The sequence below is a fragment of the Equus przewalskii genome, unplaced genomic scaffold, assembly GCF_037783145.1.
Source record: "Equus przewalskii isolate Varuska unplaced genomic scaffold, EquPr2 contig_R1842, whole genome shotgun sequence".
Lineage (NCBI taxonomy): Eukaryota > Metazoa > Chordata > Mammalia > Perissodactyla > Equidae > Equus > Equus przewalskii.
In genome coordinates, this window is record NW_027228442.1 from 276,738 (window position 1) to 295,976 (window position 19,239).

General features: G+C 36.1%; 1 protein-coding gene across 1 annotated transcript; it reads right to left on the reverse strand.

Annotated features, from left to right (window-relative positions):
- Positions 1-7,773: 7,773 nt before the first annotated feature.
- On the reverse strand, positions 7,774-8,700 carry LOC103544351 (olfactory receptor 9S13-like). The gene has a single exon (XM_008511192.2). The coding sequence runs from the start codon at positions 8,698-8,700 to the stop codon at positions 7,774-7,776; it is 927 nt and encodes a 308-aa protein (XP_008509414.2).
- Positions 8,701-19,239: the final 10,539 nt, after the last annotated feature.

Consider the following 19,239-nt stretch of genomic DNA (forward strand, 5'->3'; position numbering starts at 1 on the left):
AACTAAAACAAATAAATAACAAATACATTTTAATAACACAGGATAAAGTACAGCAAATACATTTTAAATAGCATAGTAAGAATTGTAACAGATTTCAGATTTATAAACAAATTTCTTACATTGACTTTTATTTTTAGTAAACAGGAAATTGTATGTTGCAAAGTCTTTACAAAAGTGTAGAAATGTTTTTATCACTTGCAGATCTAGTAAATATAATAAAATATCTGATACGATACAGAAAAATTGTGTTTAATGTTTCTGAATATACATACATACACGGAGAGTGCTTTTCTCATGTAAACCTCAGAAATTATTTCTCCAGCAAACTGCTTTGTGTTTAGACATCCAAAAATGACCATTCAAGCATCTTCAGTGATTATATTAGAAGTTAATATTACAGGTGACGTCAGCATCGTGGTGGAGTGAAGTGTTCCCTTCATCTCTCCCCTCTAAGTTACAATGAGATGGACATCCACTGACCAAGAGAGGATCCTCTACACAGCACAATAGGATGTCGGAGCGATTCATGCAGCTATACATCTGAATATGGGTGGACTGGACCTCCGGAAAGCAGTGGACCTAGGTGAGCAGCCCCCTTTATCTCCCTCAGTGGCAGCAATCCAGGACACATACTCTCAAGCAGTGGCCAGCATGACTGAGTGGAGGTGGGGCAGTATGGCCCATGAGAGTGCCCACTGAGAGGCATCAGCCCCACCCATGTGAACACACTCTGCTTGCACTAACCTGCACCCACTGAGAAACACTCACCCCACCAGCACAATCAGGAAATTGATTTGCAGCCAGTGAGAACACACTCCAGGAGGCAGTGACCTTGTCTGTGTGAGCATGCCCTGCCCAATAGTGACAGGTTGGTCTATACAAACGTGTCCTTCAAGAGTGGTCTTGGCCTCACCCCTGAAAATGAAACTGTGGAGCTGCCTGACCAGCACAACTATGAGCAGATGAGGTGGAAACAGAAAAGACAGTCCCTGATCCCCAGTGGTGGGAGGTAGAATCTGAGACCAGAAGCATCAGGAACCACAGCAGAATCAGCAACCCAGCCTTTAGTGGCCACATCCCCTAAACCAACTGCACAAGCAGCAGGGCCTGTGTACAAGTCTCTGGGTCCCTGGGCCACTGCCAGCAGCAGCAACACTCATGAATCCAGGACTCCTGGCAGTGATGCAACAAGCATCCCAAGAAAACCAGGAATAGCAGTGCAGGTGTTGCATGGGACAGCAGCACCCAAGCCTGTGGAGAGCCAGTGGAGGAACATGCAACCCAGGTGACTCCAGAAGCAGCAGAAGTGCTCACAGCCTGTTGAATCCAGTAGCATGGCTGGAGATGGCAGCAACCTCTAACAAGCAAGGCATCAGTAAACCCAGAGGAAAAAACAGCAAGAGGGCGGTATTGACAATGCTGCTGACAGGGGCAGTGGAGGGTGAAAATCGCAGGCTCTCAAATAGAATTGGAAGCAACTCAGAATAGATGTAACCAGTGCCATACCCAAATGTGCCAGCAGAGGATCAGCTCATCAAACACCATGAAGAAGTATAGTAACGTGGCAGAACAGAAAAAAAATGACAACTCTCCAAAGCTGAAACCTGAACTCCCAGAAACTTACAATCTAAAGAATTTAAAGAATTTAAAATAGCTGTCATAAAGAAACTCAGCAAGTTACAAGAAAACTCAGAAACACAGTTCAATGAGCTCAGGAACAAAATTAAGGAACAGAAGAAATTCTTCACTAAGGATATTGAAGCTTTAAAAAAAAACCCAGAAATTCTGGATATGAAGAACACAATTAATAAGATAAAAAAAATAATGTAGAAAGCATAAAATATAGAGTAGAACTTATGGAGGAGATAATTAGAGAGCTCGAAGATAGAAACTTAGAAATTCTTTTGATGGAGGAAAATGACTACGGTTTAAAATAAATGAAGACATTCCTTGAGAAAAATCTGACTCAGTTTGGAAAAGTAACATCAGGATTATAGGTATCCCAGAGCAGGAAGAGAGGAGAAAGGAGCAGAGAGATTGGTCAAAAGAAATAATAGCTGAGAACTTCCAAGACCTAGGGAAGTAACTTGATATGAATCCAACGGAACTCCTAATTATATTAATGCAAAAAGACCTACTCCAAGGCATATAATATTAAAACTGCCAAAGCCAATAACAAAGAAGATATACTAATAGCAGTAAGAGAGAAGAAAATAACCTACAAAACAACCCACATCAGGCTTTCAGTGGATTTCTCAGCAGAAATTTTACAGGCTAGGAGAGAATGGAATAAAATATTCAAAATACCAAAAGACAAAAACTATAAGCCAAGAATACTCTATCCAGAGAAATTATCCATAAGATCTAACAGAAAAATAAAAGCTTGTCCAGACAAACAAAAACTGAGGGGGTTTATCACCACTAGATCTGCTTTACAAGAAATGATGAAGGGAGGCCACTTACATGAAACAGAAAGACAAAGGATCAAAAGTTATGAGCAGGAGATAAATAGAAAAAATCAGAAAATTGCAGCTTTTTATCAGAATAGATAGCAAACACATAATAATAACACAAAAGATAAAGGGAAAAAAGCATCAAAAATAACTATAAACATATCAATTTAGTCACAAATTTACAACTCAGAAAAGAATAGTTTATGACAACAAAATCATAGAAGGGGAAGAGTAGAGAGATGGAAACTGCTTGGGTTAAGGGAGATAAGAAGCTATCAGAAAATGGACTATCTCATCTGTGAAATCTTTTATACAAAGCTCATGGTAAGCCAAACCAAAAATCAGAGCAGAGTCACAAATCGCAAATAAAGAGAAAACTGAGAAAGCATTCATGGAAAACCACCAAATAGAAAAGTCAGACAGAAATAGAAGTAAAAAAAAAAGGAAATATAGAACAAGCAGAAAATATGAGATAAAATGGTAGTATGAAGCCCTGATATATTAATAATCACTTAAATATAAATGGATTAAATTCACCAATAAAAAGACACAGCATGGCTGGATGGATTAAAAAGCAAGACAACAATATGTTGCCTCCAGGAAACACATCTTAGCTCTAAAGACAAACAGAGGCTCAGAGTGAAGGGATGGAAGATGATACTCCAAGCTAATCACAAGCAAAAGAATGTGGATATAGCCAAACTTGTATCAGACAAAAATGACTTCAAGATAGAAAAAGAAGATAATAAGAGACAAAAATGGGCATTGCATATGATAAAAGGGACATTTCACCAAGAAGACATAACAGATATGAATGTATATGCACTTAACATAGGAGCACCAAAGTATATAAAGAAACGATTAACAGACCTAAAGGGAGAAATTGACAGCAACAAAATAATAGTAGGGGACCTTAGCACTCCACTTACATCAATGGATGTATCATACAGACAAAAAATCAAAAAGAAAACAGTGGTCTTACATGAAACACTAGACCAGATGGACTTAAGAGATATATATAGAACATCACATCCCAAACCAGCAGAATACACATTCTTCTCAAGTGAACATGCAACATTCTCAAAGATAGACCACATGTTGGGAAACAAAGTTTCAATAAATTTAGGAAGATTGAAATCATATCAAGCATCTTTTCTGACCACAGTGCTATGAAACTAGAAATCAACTACAAGAAAAAAGCTCTGAAAGTCACAAATAACTGGAAACTAAACAGCATGTGACTGGATAAATATTGAATCAATTAAGAAATCAAAGGAGAAATCGAAAAATACCTAGACAAATAAAGTGAAAACACAGCATACTAATATTTACAAGAAGCAGCAAAAGTGGTGCAAAAAGGGAAATTTATAGCAATACAGGCCTAGCTCAACAAACAAGAAAAAGCTCCAACAAACAAGTTTTCCCTATACCTAAAAGAACTAGAGAAAGAAGAAGAAACAAAGCCCAAAGTCAGTACAAGAAAGAAAATAATAGAAAATAGAGAAGAAATAAATGAAAAAGATACTTAAAAACAACAGAAAGAATTAATGAAACTAAGAGCTGCTTCTTTGAAAAGATAAACAAAATTGACATATCCTTAACTAGACTCACTAAGAAAGAAAGAGAGAAGACTCAAGTAAATAAAATCATAAATGAAAGAGGAGAAATTACAAAGGACACCACAGAAATACAAAGGATTATAACAGAATACTATGAAAAACTGTATACCAACAAATTTGATAACCCTAGAAGAAATGGATAAATTCCTAGAATCATACAATCTCCCAATACGCAATCAAGAAAAAGTAAAGAATATGAGCAGACCAATCGCAAGCAAAGAGATTGAAATAATAATCAAAAACCTCCCAACAAACAAAAGTCCAGGAGCAGACAGCTTCCCTGGTGAATTCTACCAAACATTCAAAGAAGACTTAATAGCTGTCCTCAAACTCTTCCAAAAAATTGAAGAGGAGGGAAAGCTTCTTAACTCATTCTATGAGACCAAATCTATCTTAATACCTAAGTCAGACAAGGACAACACACACAAAAAGAAAATAGAGGCTAATATCACTGATGAACATAGATGTAAAAATCCTCAACAAAATGTTAGCAAATTGAATACAGCAACACATTAAAAGCATCAAACACCACCATTAAGTGGGATCTATTCCAGGGATGCAGGGATTATTCAACACCCACAAATCAATCAACGTGACACATCACATTTCCAAAGTGAAGAATAAACATCACATGATCATCTCAATAGATGCAGAGAAAGCATTTGACAAGATTCAGCATCCATTTATGATAAAAACTCTCAATAAAATGGGTACAGAAGGAAAATACCTCAACATAATAAAGACCATATATGACAATCCCACCTTCAGCATCATACTCAGTGGAGAAAAATTGAAAGCCATTCCTCTGAGAATAGGAACAAGATGAAGATGCCTACTCTCTGACTCTTATTGAACATAATACTAGAAGTTTTAGCCAGAGCAGTTAGATAATAAAAAGAAATAAAAGAGATCCCAATTGGAAAGGAAAAAGTAAATCTCTCACTATTTGCAGATCACATGATTCCACATATGGAAAACTTTAAAGAATCCACCCAAAAGCTATTATCAATAATCAACAAATACAGTAAAATTCAGGATACAAAACAGCATAAAAATCAGTTGCATTTCTGTACACTAATAATGAACTAGAAGAATGAGAATTCAAGAGTACAATCCCATCCACAATCATAAAAATAATAAAACACCTAGGAATAAATTTAACCAAGAAAGTGGAAGACCTATACACTTAAAACTATAAGATGTTAGTGAAAAAAATTGAAGAAGAAATAAAGAAATAGAATGATATTCCATGCTCATGGGTTGAAAGAATAAACATAGTTAAAATGTCCATATTACCTAAAACAATCTACCGATTTAAGGCAATCCCAATCAGAATCCAATGACATTCTTCATGGAAATAGAACAAAGAATCTAAAATTTACATGGAATGACAAAAGTCCTCAAATCCACAAAACAATCCTGAGAAAAAAGAACACAGTTGAAATATCACATTTCCTCCATTCAAATTATAGTACAAAGCAATAGTAATCAAAACAGCATGGTATTTGCAGAAAAACAGACACAATTCAATAGAACAGAACGGAGAGCCCACAAATAAAGCCACACATCTATGGACAGCTAATATTCAACAAAAGAGCCATGAACATATACAGGAGAAAGAAAGTCTTTTCAATAAATGGTGTTGAGAAAATTGGACAGCCACATGCAAAATAAATGAAAGTAGACAATTGTCTTATACCATACACAAATATTAACTCAAAGTGGATTAAAGACTTGAATGTAACACCTGAAACCATAAAACTCCTAGAAGAAAATATAGGCAGTACACTCTTTGATCAGTCCTGGCACTATTTTTTCAAATACCATGTCTACTCACACAAGGCATACAAAAGAAAAAGTCAACAAATGGGACTACATCAGATTAAAAAGCTTCTGCATAGCAAAGAGAACCACCAACAAAATGAAAAGACAACCCACCAACTGAGAGAAAATATTTGCAAATCGCATATCCAACAAGAGGTTAATTTCCAAAATATATAAACTCAAACAACTCTGCCACAGAAAAATAATAACTCAGTCAAAAAATGGGCAGATGATATGAACAGACATCTTTCCAAAGAAGATATGCAGATGGCCAAACAGGCACATGGAAATTTGTTCACCATCACTTATTACTATGGAAATGCAAGTGAAAACTATAATGAGATATCACCTCACACTGTCAGAATGGCTACAATTAACAAGACAATAAATAGCAAATGTTAGGACATGGAGAAAAGGGAATATATATACATGACAAGTAAGCACATCAAAATATGTTCAAAATAATTTATTTAACAAATGCAAATTAAGTCAAAATAATTTAATTACACTTCTTAGAATGACTTAGAATGATTAAACTTCAAAGTTCAACAGTATCATATCTTAAGGAGGATGTTGAGTATCTGAAGCTCTCACATGCTGATGATCAGGATGTGAAATGGTGCAAACACTTAGGAAAACAGTTTGGAAGTTTCTTGAAATGTTAAATATGAATTTACCATATGACCCAATCATCCCACTCCTCAGGTATTTACTTAGGAGAAATTAAAGCGTAGTCAATATAACCATGTGTACAAAAAAAAATGCTCATCTCAAATTTATTCGTAATAGTCAAAAAATGGAAAAAACCCTAAATGTGAAAGAATAGATTAATGGATAAACTAATTGTGGTATAGTCACACATGAAACATTATTCAACAAAATAATTTAAAAAAAATAAACGATTTAATAAAATTATTTAATTAATTCAAGAGAGTAACAAATTAGTCAATAAAAAGAAGCAAACTCATGCTATATGCATCAAATTGAATAAATTTCAAAATAATTATTCTGATTGAAAGAAGCCCTATCTCTTTTCCTCTAAAAAGAGTATACGATGTACAGTTCAATTTTTGTGAACCTGGAGGAAATGTAAACTAATCTATAGTAACAAAAACCAGATCAGTGGTTGCCTGGGGGTGAAGGTGAGTATGGATGGTGCTGGGGGAAGCATTAGAAAGTGACCCAAGGAAACTTTTGTCATAGTGAATATGTCCGCTGTCTTGATCACAGGGATGGTTTTGCAAGTGTATGCATATGTTAAAGCATAATAAGCTGTCAACTTTATGTGAATTTATGGCATGTCAATTATAGCTCCATAAAGCTGTTTAAAAATAGAATTTATTAATAAAAATTATCTAATTTGTTATTCATTCATTTTTATATGAACAATAGGAATTACTATTTTAGATATTTTTTATTTATTTTAGTAAAATATTGAAGCACTTTGTTTTCCTTTAAGAAGTGTCCATATCTGCATTTGGCGAGCTATATTCAAGATAAGCATTTTATCAATTTTTTTAAATGAGTATAGAATTGATTTTTATGTAGTTATTTTCAGGTGGAGTTTGAATAAGATGGTATATAATATCTGGGTTAATGAAAAGCATAAATATCTGTCCATTCAATCATCCATTCTTCCAATCTACAGGATTTTATTCATGATGTTATTCATAAACCTTGATTTTATTCGTTGTTAGACCCATAAAGATAACTAAAATACCCTCTATCTTCTCAACCACAAACATCAACAATGCCGTAGGCAATTCCTGGGCAATCAAGAAGCCCAGGAATGCCGTCCTCCTAAAACATAATCCATATGAGTATCAGTGGTTCAGAGGGAAGTCCAGGGTGGTTTATGAGATGCAGGGCCAGGATAATCACAAAGAGAGCTTCTGTTTGCTTCTCTTCACAGCTTGCTTTACATCTTTGTTTCTCAGGCTGTATATCAGGGGATTCAACATAGGGATGACAATAGTGTAAAAGATGGACACTACTTTACTTTGCTCCATGGAAAAGATGGCGCTGGGCTGTGCATACATGAAGAAAACAGTACCAAAAAACAAGCACACCCCAGTTAGATGGGAGGCACATGTGGAGAAAGCTTTGTGGCGTCCCTGCACTGTATGGATCCTCAGGATGGTTGAGATGATGTAGATGTATGAGACCAAAATAATTAAGAATGTGCTGACAATAATAGACCCACACAAACCAAGAAGGACCAGTCGGTTTATAAAGGTGTCTGAACATGACAGGGACAGGAGTGGGGGGACATCACAGAAAAAGTCATTGATTTCATTGGACCCATAGAAGGGCAACCTGAAAGTCATGGTTGTTTGAGTGATGGCATTCACTACACCACACAGGTAGGACCCTGACACTAACAGTACACAGACCTGGTGAGACATGTTCACAGAGTACATAAGCGGGTTACAGATAGCAATGAAGCGGTCATATGCCATGGCAGCCAGGAGGAATGCCTCCGTGGTACCAAAAAGAGACAGGAAGAAGAACTGAGCAGCACATCCAGCAAAAGAAACTGTGTGGTTCTCTCTCAAGAAGTTCACCAGAGCCCTGGGTGCAATTGTGGAAGAATAGCAGATGTCCAACAAGGAAAGGCTTTGCAGGAAGGCATACATTGGGGTGTGGAGGTGTGCATCTGCTCTGATAATTACAATCATGCCAAAGTTCCCCACCACAGTGATAACATAGAGGATCAAAAAGGTCAAAAATAACAGAATCTGCATTCCTGGAGTCCCTCTGAATCCAAGTAAAACAAACTCTGAGACATGTGTAAAATTCTCCATTGTTTAAGTGCAACCAGAGAGAGAAAGAGACAGAGAAACACAGAGACAGAGACAGAGAAAAAGAAAAGAAGCAGAAAGAGAAGGAGGACAAGGAGAAGGATGAGGAGAAGAAAGTTTGAAAACCAAGTGCTATTTAATGCTCACAGCATTAAATTAAATTGTTTGAAATCTTATGTGGCATTAAAGACGTTCTGTTTCTGATTATGTGTATAATGTCTTCTCCAATAGTGTTCTATATGCCATTAAGATGGAAAAGTTTCCCCTGCAAGAGAAAGAAACTGAAAATTAATAAGCATGCACATACAAATATTCTACATTTGTGAATACACCACCATATTCTTCAACTCTAATCTCATTGATAACATATCTGAATGGAATCTCTAATGTATTTTGAGTCTTTTCACATCTCCGCCGCCTTTTTTTTTTTTTCAGTTGGAAGAAACCTCCAAATCAGACCACAGCAAACATAAGGACACTTGAGACATTGTTATTGAGTTATTTTTGCCTTACAAGAATAGTTTTTCTGGGCTGAGCTGGGGGATATTGCCAAATGGAGTTGAATGTGTACATAAAATCAATCCCTCAGACTCTTTTAATACATTATTTGTATTTATTTCTTACTACTATAGTAAGGAACAATCTCATTTTTAGTTGTCTTTAAGCAACATAAGCTTGTTATTTTACAGTTTCAGAGAACAGAGTGCAGAATAAGTTACCTTGGCTTAAAATGTGCCTTTTGCAGCATCTAAACACCACTTGAATTCCTTGTTCTGTGGTCCCTTCCTCTGTCTTCATAGCCATCATTATAGCATCTTCTCTCTTCTCTAATCTCTCTGCTTCCCATCTAACATCTTCTCTACCTGACCCTTGTGCTTACACTGGAATCATCCAGTTAACCAAGATAATCGCCTCATTTCAAAATTCGTAACAATCACATCTTCAAATTCCCTTTTACCATGTAAGGCAATATATTCACAGATTCTGGGGACACAATTCATCCTACCATAACATCTAGTTGACACATTTTAAATTGATAAAATTGATTATAATTTAAAAGAAAAAATACAACAAAGCCTGCATTAATACAAATTAGAGTTCTTATAATCATGTTTGCAGCACCTTTCTTCTATCAGTGATTGTTAATAACCAGTGATTATTATTATTATAAAGAAATGTTTCTTTCTATCTGTAATAACGCCCTGTCTGCACACTCCATTCTTTATAAAATATTATGAACAAAACAGGCAGAATAGTTATAAGCAGTCTACCTTAGGACTACTTGAACTCATGTCAGATGGAACTCCATTGTAGGGTGAGTGTGACTTCCATAGATAGAACTCTGTGTGCGTGTATTTGTGTGCTCATGGGGATTTGACATTTGGAAATTTATGGAAACCCTGCCTCTTACTCTGTGGAAAGCGGAAATAAACATACCTGACCCACAAAAAGTAAATGACGTAGTACATTTTACATAGATTAAATGCAAAATAAAGATTCATTTCTTTCCTTTTCTTAGGAACTCTACCACTGTTATCTTAAAATTTGTAACACCAATTCAATAACTATTTCATTAGTGAAAATGTGTCAAGACCTTTTTCTAAAATGCAAGATCAACTCAATTATCCAGCTCTTTGGTATTTCATAGAACAATAATTTCATGATTTTCTGACTTTTCCATTTCTTCAAAGAATTTACCCAAACTATATGGAGAGAGAAAGCGTTTGTTTGTTTCTGTGTAAGCTCCAGACTCCCAGAGGAAAGGTGATGCTTTTTACTTCACTGCTTTAACTTGAGTAAGAGGAATAGCACTCAGATGAGAATCAAAGACACAAATAAATGTATTAAATGAATGAATAAATAAATGTTTTCTTTTTTTTTTAAGATTTTATTATTTCCTTTTTCTCCCCAACACCCCCCCGGTACATAGTTATATATTCTTCGTTGTGGATTCTTCTAGTTGTGGCATGTGGGACGCTGCCTCAGCGTGGTTTGATGAGCAGTGCCATGTCCGCGCCCAGGATTCAAACCAACGAAACACTGGGCCGCCTGCAGCGGAGCGCACGAACCTAACCCCTCAGCCACGGGGCCAACCCCAATAAATGTTTTCTTTACACAATCAAAACACTGAATAAAGTAGATTTTTCATGTATTTTATTATGGGCACAGTACAAAACAACTCCTTAGTTTGAATATTAGGGTTAAAATTACTGGAAGTATAGATTTCAAAATCTAAAGACCTTAAGCCTTAAGAAAAGAGAATCAAATCACAAAGTCATTCCAAAACTAAGGGGAAGCAAAGCAAGTCAGTTTCATGTAAAACAAGAGTAATTATTTTGAACCTTTTACAAATTTGTCCATGAATATATGCTGTTGCATTCTGTTGACCTCAAAGAAAATAAATGAGCCATAGATATTACTGTATCTTAGAAGCAGGCAAGTTGTAAATGAGGCTTAAACCAGGCAACTCCTAAAGAGCCAATGACTCTTTTAGTCTCACAAAATGAGATCCATTCTCCTGGAAGAGTTAGTGCCAAGGGATCTCACATAAGGAAAAAATTCTTGCCAACAACCAGCTTAAAATGATTCACTTGAATTTTTTAAGGAGACATTGTTGAACATGACATGTACACAAGCACAGGTTCTGGTTTGGATGCTTTTTAGATGCGTATTTATGCTTGTACTTTAACAGTGCATAAACAGATATATAAACAGATACATAAAATAAAAGGTCACAAATTTCATTCTGAAATAAGGTAATGTTTGGTTTTTTGGCTTTTTTTTGGTGAGAAAGATTGGCCCTGAGCTAACATCTCTGCCAATCTTCCTCTATTTTGTATGTGGGGCACCACCACAGCATGGCCTGATGAGCAGCGCTGGATCCACACCTGGGATCCAAACCTGAGGACCCCGGGCCCCCAAAGCAGAGCACACAAACCCAACCACTAAGCTGCTGGGCTGGCCCCAATGTTTGTGATTTTTTAATGGTACTGTCATCAATAATGGCTGTCTACTTTTCTTTAGGAAGTAAATATTGCTAATAGTGATGAAGCCACTTAACCACTATGCCACTGGGACAGACTCAATAATAGCTAGTATTTAATTAACAATTGTTACAGGTTGATAAATCTAAAAAATATCTCCCAACTGTCTTTATTTTATTTAACACTCACCGAAGCCCCATGTGCCTCATGTATTAACAAGTTTTACAAGAGGCTTTAAGAAATGTACCAAAGTCTCCCACTGTAAAGTGGCTGAAATTTTCTGTTTGATTCCAAGGTCTATTCTCTTGACCTTCACATTGTCTTTCTGCTGCCTTTAATCCATAAAATTCTCTGAGATGGAGGACTTGAAATAGATGATTGCCAAGCTACATTCATTAATAATACTATTTGATTTTTGTTTTTATTTGCTCAGTGTGTTACACTATGTTTTCTTTGTGTCTATGGAAATAAGGTGGAAGACTAATGAAATATAATCCACAGATGTCACAATACCTACAGTCTTTGATGAAATATCATCAGAAAATGTCAACTTCTGAATTAAAGAATATTTGAGGAAATGATGCTTTGAAAAGTATGTAATATTATAGAGTGTGCACTGAACTCTAAATCAAGAAATACATTTCCAGCTCCTATTCTGCCACGAGCCCAAGGAAAAAGTTGAGGAACACACTTTTTAGTGCTCCATAATAAGATGGCTTGAGCAGATTTCTCATGCTGGGCAGGTCCCAGCCCTGTACACAGGTTGTCTTATTTGATCATCTCATTTGAAAACCATATGAGGTAAGTACTATGATTGGTTACATTTTACACACAGGAAAATGAGGTTGAGAGAGTTAGGCAGTTTACTCAAGTTCACATGCTTATTAAATGTGGAGAGTCACAATCAAAACTCAGGAAATTTGGTTGTAGGACCATACCACAATGACTATTTTTTTAAAGAAGGAAACGGAATGCTTATCCTATTTCAATTTTATATTTTGCGTTTTAAAAGTGAAAATGAAGCATATTTTTTCTGTGAGACACTTATATTATAAATTTCAATAGTGTTCCTCAACATAAAGCTCTAAATATCAGTCCATGTTTTGCTACATACCGCTAATACTCACTGTTGTAGAAATACACTTTAGAATTTAGTGTTTAAGAAACACAGTGGTATCCCACAGAGTAGGATACTGTGGGATTCACAGTGACATACCACAGAGAATCATGGAAGCTTAGTTTAAGGTTAAAATTCAGGGACTGTCAGGGTAGAAACCCTAAGTTCAAACCTTTGCTATCTGTGCCCCCATGGACTAATGTCGCAGCATTTCTGTAATTTAATAGCCTGTGCTGTCAAATGTGGATAGTAAGATGTATGCTTCACTGTAGGAACTAAAAGCATTTCATAGATTAGTCCACTTTCCAGAGGCCCTGGTATTAAATCAGCACAATACCAATATTGCCTTCATTATAAGCATTCTTTTTAGAGTCTATTTTTGCCCAATGTTATTGTAATTGAAGTCTGCTGTTTCACAGATCAGCTGGGGATCATCAGTAAACTGTGACTGATTAGATTTGCCACTGAAGTTACTGGAGTTTCAACGAACTTAATTGAGTTGTTCACAGGGTTTTGCACAAGCATTTTACGTTCTCAGTAAAGTAAACCTTACCAAATTGTCCTGCTGCCTTCCTTCCCTTTTCAGCTGACTCACAGATGCCTCGTCAATTCTGCTATTACTAGTGTCCACACAAGACTTCCACAGCAATTTTGCCAGAGACAAGAGTGAGAATTATACTATTTCATTAAAGTTGGTCATTTGAGAGTTATTCTCCAAGGGTTTGCTTTAATAAGGGCAGTTTCACTCACTCGCATGCTATAGCTTGGCAAGGAGACAGAAAGAAGCCCCAGAGTAAAGGTTTGAGAGCAGAACAAATAAACAAAGGAAAAACTCATAATGGCTAGCCTTAAAAAATGTTTAACTATGCCATACTTGTAAGTTCTTAGTATGTAACTTTTAATGGAAAGAGCCCCATCACATGTTTTATCTGCTTTCCCTCCAGGCCCAGGGCCATTGCTCTGGATCAGCATGAATACAGGTGAATCGAGTCTAAGCAGTAAAGGTCAGGCTTCTAGCTTTCTGGTGACCTAAGTAAATGAAAGATAGAAACAAATTCTTCAGATATACTTTATAATACATTTTAGATTGCATTTTTATTAAACTGGACTTAACAGGAAATAGGTAGGGGAAAAAGAAATAAGGATTTTATTTTGTGTTGCTTATTATACTGACAAGTAGTATCCTAACTTGACATAACAATTGCTGCCAATATATGTCATGTGTTAACTTATATGATGTAAAAGGAAGTGCTTATATAATCTTTGAAATATTTCTGCAAGGCATATAATTTACCAATTTGTATGTAAGAAAAATCGAAACATTGAGAAATCATTGTAACATCATTTAGAGAGTAATTCATGGAGTTAGAATCTGAATAAAATGCAAAGTCACTTCATGGACTGTGCTCTTTGCCCTCATATTCCCTGAAGTCCTATCAGAATGGTTCAGATCCTGTTTGGGCATACAACAAGGACTAAATTCTGTTGTTCATTTTGGAAAACTCAATGAACTTTGAAAGGATTATATTTCTTGTCTAGAAAACTAATACTGTGATTTTAAAATATTATTGATGCAAAAATATCAACAATGTAAAATATGCTGTGGTACCTGTGGTGAGAAAAAATGGATAAAAAATAAGGTAAATGAATGTCATCATGTCTAAAGGTGTTTGATACTTAATAATAAAATGAACACAAGGACTCAAATAAACACAGCAAAGGATAATGTGAAATACAACCTATGAGAGAAGTCAATGGGAAGCTTGCTTTGCATTCCCTGCAAAAGCTCACTCACAGCAGTTATCTGTTGATAACAAGGGGCCTTGCAGTCTAAGGCCCCAAGCCAACACTGCCCTTCAGAGCTCTCTGACTTAGATTTCCTGTGGTGCTTCTGAACCATGGCACCTAGACACACAAGTTCAGTCTCCAATCCCTCTCTCCAAGGAGTTCCCTTGCCCTACTCCCTTCTGGATGGTGGCCCCTGAACCTTAAGCCTCTTGACAGTTTCACATCGTGAGACTTTTCCTCTTATGCACCCTGTCCAAGCATTTCTAAATACAGTTTGCTGCGCATTACTGTCTCTCATAGGCATATCTTCTTCCTTGACCAGCTCCAAAATCCCTCCAACTAAGTCTTCACATATGGTGTGCAGAAAGGGGCAAGAGAAGGCAACGGGAGTGGGAGGAGTCCCGGGTAATTCCTGGCCTTCCATACTGGATATATAAATAAAAACAATAATTTTGTCAGGACAAAAACATGTTGCATTTTGAACAGTTTATATATGAAATAATGGGATATAAATTTTAATATTCAGTATAGACTTCATTTTTGCACAACAAACATTTATGTGCCAGAACCTATTCAAGGTCTTGTGATATATCCATAAATAAAACAAGTGTCTGCTTCTGTGAAGATATCTACTTCCATGAGGAGATTAAATTGTACTACGAATATAACGAGTAAAATACCTAGTATATAAGTAAGGGATAAATTCTATATCCCTTGTAAAGTAAAGCAGGTGGGGAGACTTGAAACTGGTGTGCTGTGTGCCTCAGGATACAGATTTAAGCAGTGTTCAGGGTAAGTCACAGTGAGAAGGCAATATCTGAAAAAGGAATTGATACAAATGAAGAAGTCAGCCCTGCAGATATCTAAGGGAAGAGCATTCCAGAAAGAAGTTACAGCTAGTGGAAAGGAAGATGTTTGATTCTTCTAGAGTAGAAGAAGGAAACTACTGTAGTGAAATGGGAGGAGCAAGCAGGAGAAAGGCCAAAGGGGATGACAGGGTAAACTTACAGAGAGCATAGACTGCAAAGTACAATATTATAAATTCAAAACCTTAAGAAAATATTAGCAAATATAATATACAAATATGTGAAAATATAACACAAAGTGAGAAAATGAAGTTCAATCTATGAATGCAAGTGTTATTTAGAATTAAAAAGAATTCAAGAGATATAACCACCCTAACAGATTAAAGTTAACCTTCTACATGATCATTTCAATTGATGCAGATATAGCACTTAACAAACTCGTCACACATCATAGAAATTCATCACACGTCATCAAAAAATAGGAATGCCTCCTATTGTTACATGACATTAAAAATAAAACTATGGAGAGTATCATACTACACAGTGAAATATTGAATGAAGGCATTAAAAGCATTCCTAAAAGTAGGACTCAAACAAGGTTGGTCACTCTTAACACTAGTATTCATCGGTGTAGGAGATGTCAGAGCTTTATTTACTTATTTATCTATTTATTTATTTATTTATTGTGCAATGCTTATTTTTTTCTCATTTGCTTATTTTCGTATGAACATCATAATATATTTTGAACTCTGTGTAGATTACATCATGTTCACCACCTGATCACTGATTATAGTCCATCCCCTCACATGTGAGCTTGATCACCACTTTTGCCCTCCCACCTTGCCCCTTCCCCTATGGTAACCCCCAATCCAGTCTCCAATGCTATGTGTTTGTTTGTCGTTGTTTTTATCTTCTATTTATGAGTGGGATCGTATTTGCCTTTCTCCCTCTGACGTATTTCACTCAGGATAATCCCCTCAAGGTCCATCCATGTTGTCACAAATGGCTGGATTTCGTCATTTCTTATGGCTGAGTAGTAGTCCATCGTCTATAAATACCACATCTTCTTTATCCATTCATCCCTTGATGGGCACCTGGGTTGCTTCCAAGTCTTGCCTATTGTGTATAATGCTGCAAGGAACATAGGGGTGCAAGTGTCTTTCTGTTTGTGTTTTCAAGTTCTTTGGATAATACCCAGCAGTGGGATAGCTGGATCATATGGTAGATGTATACTTCATTTTCTGAGGATACTCCATACTGCTTTCCATAGTGTTTGCACCAGTTTGCACTACCACCAGCAGTGAACAAGGGTTCCCTTCTCTCCACATCCTCTCCAACATTTGTTGTTTCCTGTCTTGTTAATTATAGCCATTCTGACCGGAGTGAGGTGATACCTCATTGTAGATTTGATTTGCATTTCCCTGATAGCTAATGATGTTGAGCTTCTTTTCATAGGCCTGTTCGTCATCCATATATCTTCTTTGGAGAAATCTCTGTTCAGATCTTTTGCCCATTTTCTAATTGGATTGTTGGTTTTTTTGTTGTTGAGCTGTATTAGTTCTTCGTATATTTTGGATATTAACCCCTTATCTGATATATGGTTTGCAATAACTTCTCCCAATGCTTAGGTTGTCTTTCCATTTTGTTGATGGTTTCCTTTACTGTGCAAAAGCTTTTTAGTTTGATGTAGTCCCATTTGTTAATTTTTTCTTTTGTTTCCCTTGAGGGTCAGACATGGGACTTGAAAATATACTGATAAGACCGAAGTCAAAGAGCGTACTGCCTGTGTTTTCTTGTAGAAGTTTCATGGTTTAGTGTCTTACATTCAAGTCTTTAATCCATTTTGAATTGATTTTTGTGCATGGTGTAAGGGAATGGTCTACTTTCATTCTTTTGCATGTGGCTGTCCAGTTTTGCAAACACATTTATTAAAGAGACTCTCCTTTCTCCAGCGTATGCTTTTGGCTCCCTTGTTGAATGTTAGCTGTCCATAAATGTGTAGGTTTACTTCTGGGCTCTCAATTCTGTTCCATTGATCTGTGTGTCTGTTTTGGTGCCAGTACTATGCATTTGTAGTTACTATGGCTTGGTAGTAGATTTTGAAATCAGGGAGTGTGATACCTCGAGCTTTGTTCTTTTTTATCAGGAATCCTTTGGCTTTTGGGGTCTTTTGTTGTTCCATATAAATTTTAGGATTCTTTGTTCTATTTCTGTGAAAAATGTTGTTGGAACTTTGAGAGGGATTGCGTTGAATCTATAGATTGCTTTAGGAAGTGTGGGCATTTTAACGATGTTAATCCTTCCAACCCAAGAGCACAGAATATCTTTCCATTTCTTTGTGTCTTCTTCAATTTATTTCAACAATATTTTATAGTTTTCAGTGCACAGATCTTTCACCTCTGTGGTTAAGTTAATTCTTAGGTATTTTATTCTTTTTGTTGCAATTGTAAATGGGATTGTATTCTTAATTTCTCCTTGTGCTACTTTGTTGTTAGTGTATAGAATTGCAACTAATTTTTGTGCACTGATTTTGTATCCCGCGACTTGACTATATTCCTTTATTATTTCTAAAAGCTTTTTAGTGGAAACTTTAGGGTTTTCTAGATATAAAATCATGTCGTCTTCAAAGAGTGATAGTTTCCCTTCTTCTTTTCCAATGTGGATCCCTTTTATTTCTTTTTCTTGCCGGATTGCTCTGGCTAGGACTTCCAATACTATGTTAAATAAGAGTGGTGACAGTGGGCATCCTTGTCTGGTTCCTGTTTTTAGAGGGATAGCTTTCAGTTTTTCTCCATTGAGAATGATATTTGCTGTGGGTTTGTCACATATGGCCTTTAATATGTTGAGATATTTTCCTTCTATACCCATTTTATTCAGAGTTTTTTCATAAATGGATGCTGTATCTTGTCAAATGCTTTCTCTGCATCTGTTGAGATGATCATGTGATTTTTATTCTTCATTTTGTTAATGTGATGTATCACGTTTATAGATTTGCGGATGTTGAACCATCCCTGCAGCCCTGGAATGAAACCCACTTGATCATGATGTATAATCTTTGTAATGTATTGTTGTATTCGATTTGCTAGTATTTTGTTGAGGATTTTTGAGTTGATGTTCATTAGTGATAATGGCCTGTAATTTTCTTTTTTGTGTTGTCCTTGTCTTGATTCAGTATCAGGATAATGTTGGCTTCGTAGAATGAGTTAGGCAGCCTCCCCTCCTCTTCAACTTTTTGCAAGAATTTGAGGAGGATAGGTATTAAGTCTTCTTTGAATGTTTGGTAGAATTCACCAGGGAAGCCATCTGGTCCTGGACATTTATGTTTTGGGAGGTTTTTGATTGCAGTTTCAATCTCCGTACTGGTGATCAGTCTATTCAAATTTCCTACTTCTTCTTGATCCAGTTTTGGAAGGTTGTATGTTTCCAAGAATTTATCCATTTCTGCTAGATTGTCCAATTTGTTGGTGTATAGCTTTTCATAGTATTCTCTTATTATCTTTTGTATTTCTGAGGTGTCTGTGGTAATCTCTCCTCTTTCATTTCTGATTTTATTTATTTGAGCCTTCTCTCTTTTTTGCTTGGTGAGTCTAGCTAAGGGTTTGCCAATTTTATTTATCTTTTCAAAGAACCAGCTCTTGGTTTCATTAATTTTTTCTATTGGTTTTTAGTCTCTATTTTGTTTATTTCTGCTCTGATTTTTATTATTTCCTTTCTTCTGCTGATTTTGGGCTTTGTTTGTTGTTCTTTTTCCAGTATCTTTAGATATACTTTTAGATTGTCTATTTCGGATTTTTCTTCTTTGTTGAGGTAGGCCTGAATTGCTATAAACTTCTCTTTTAGTACCACT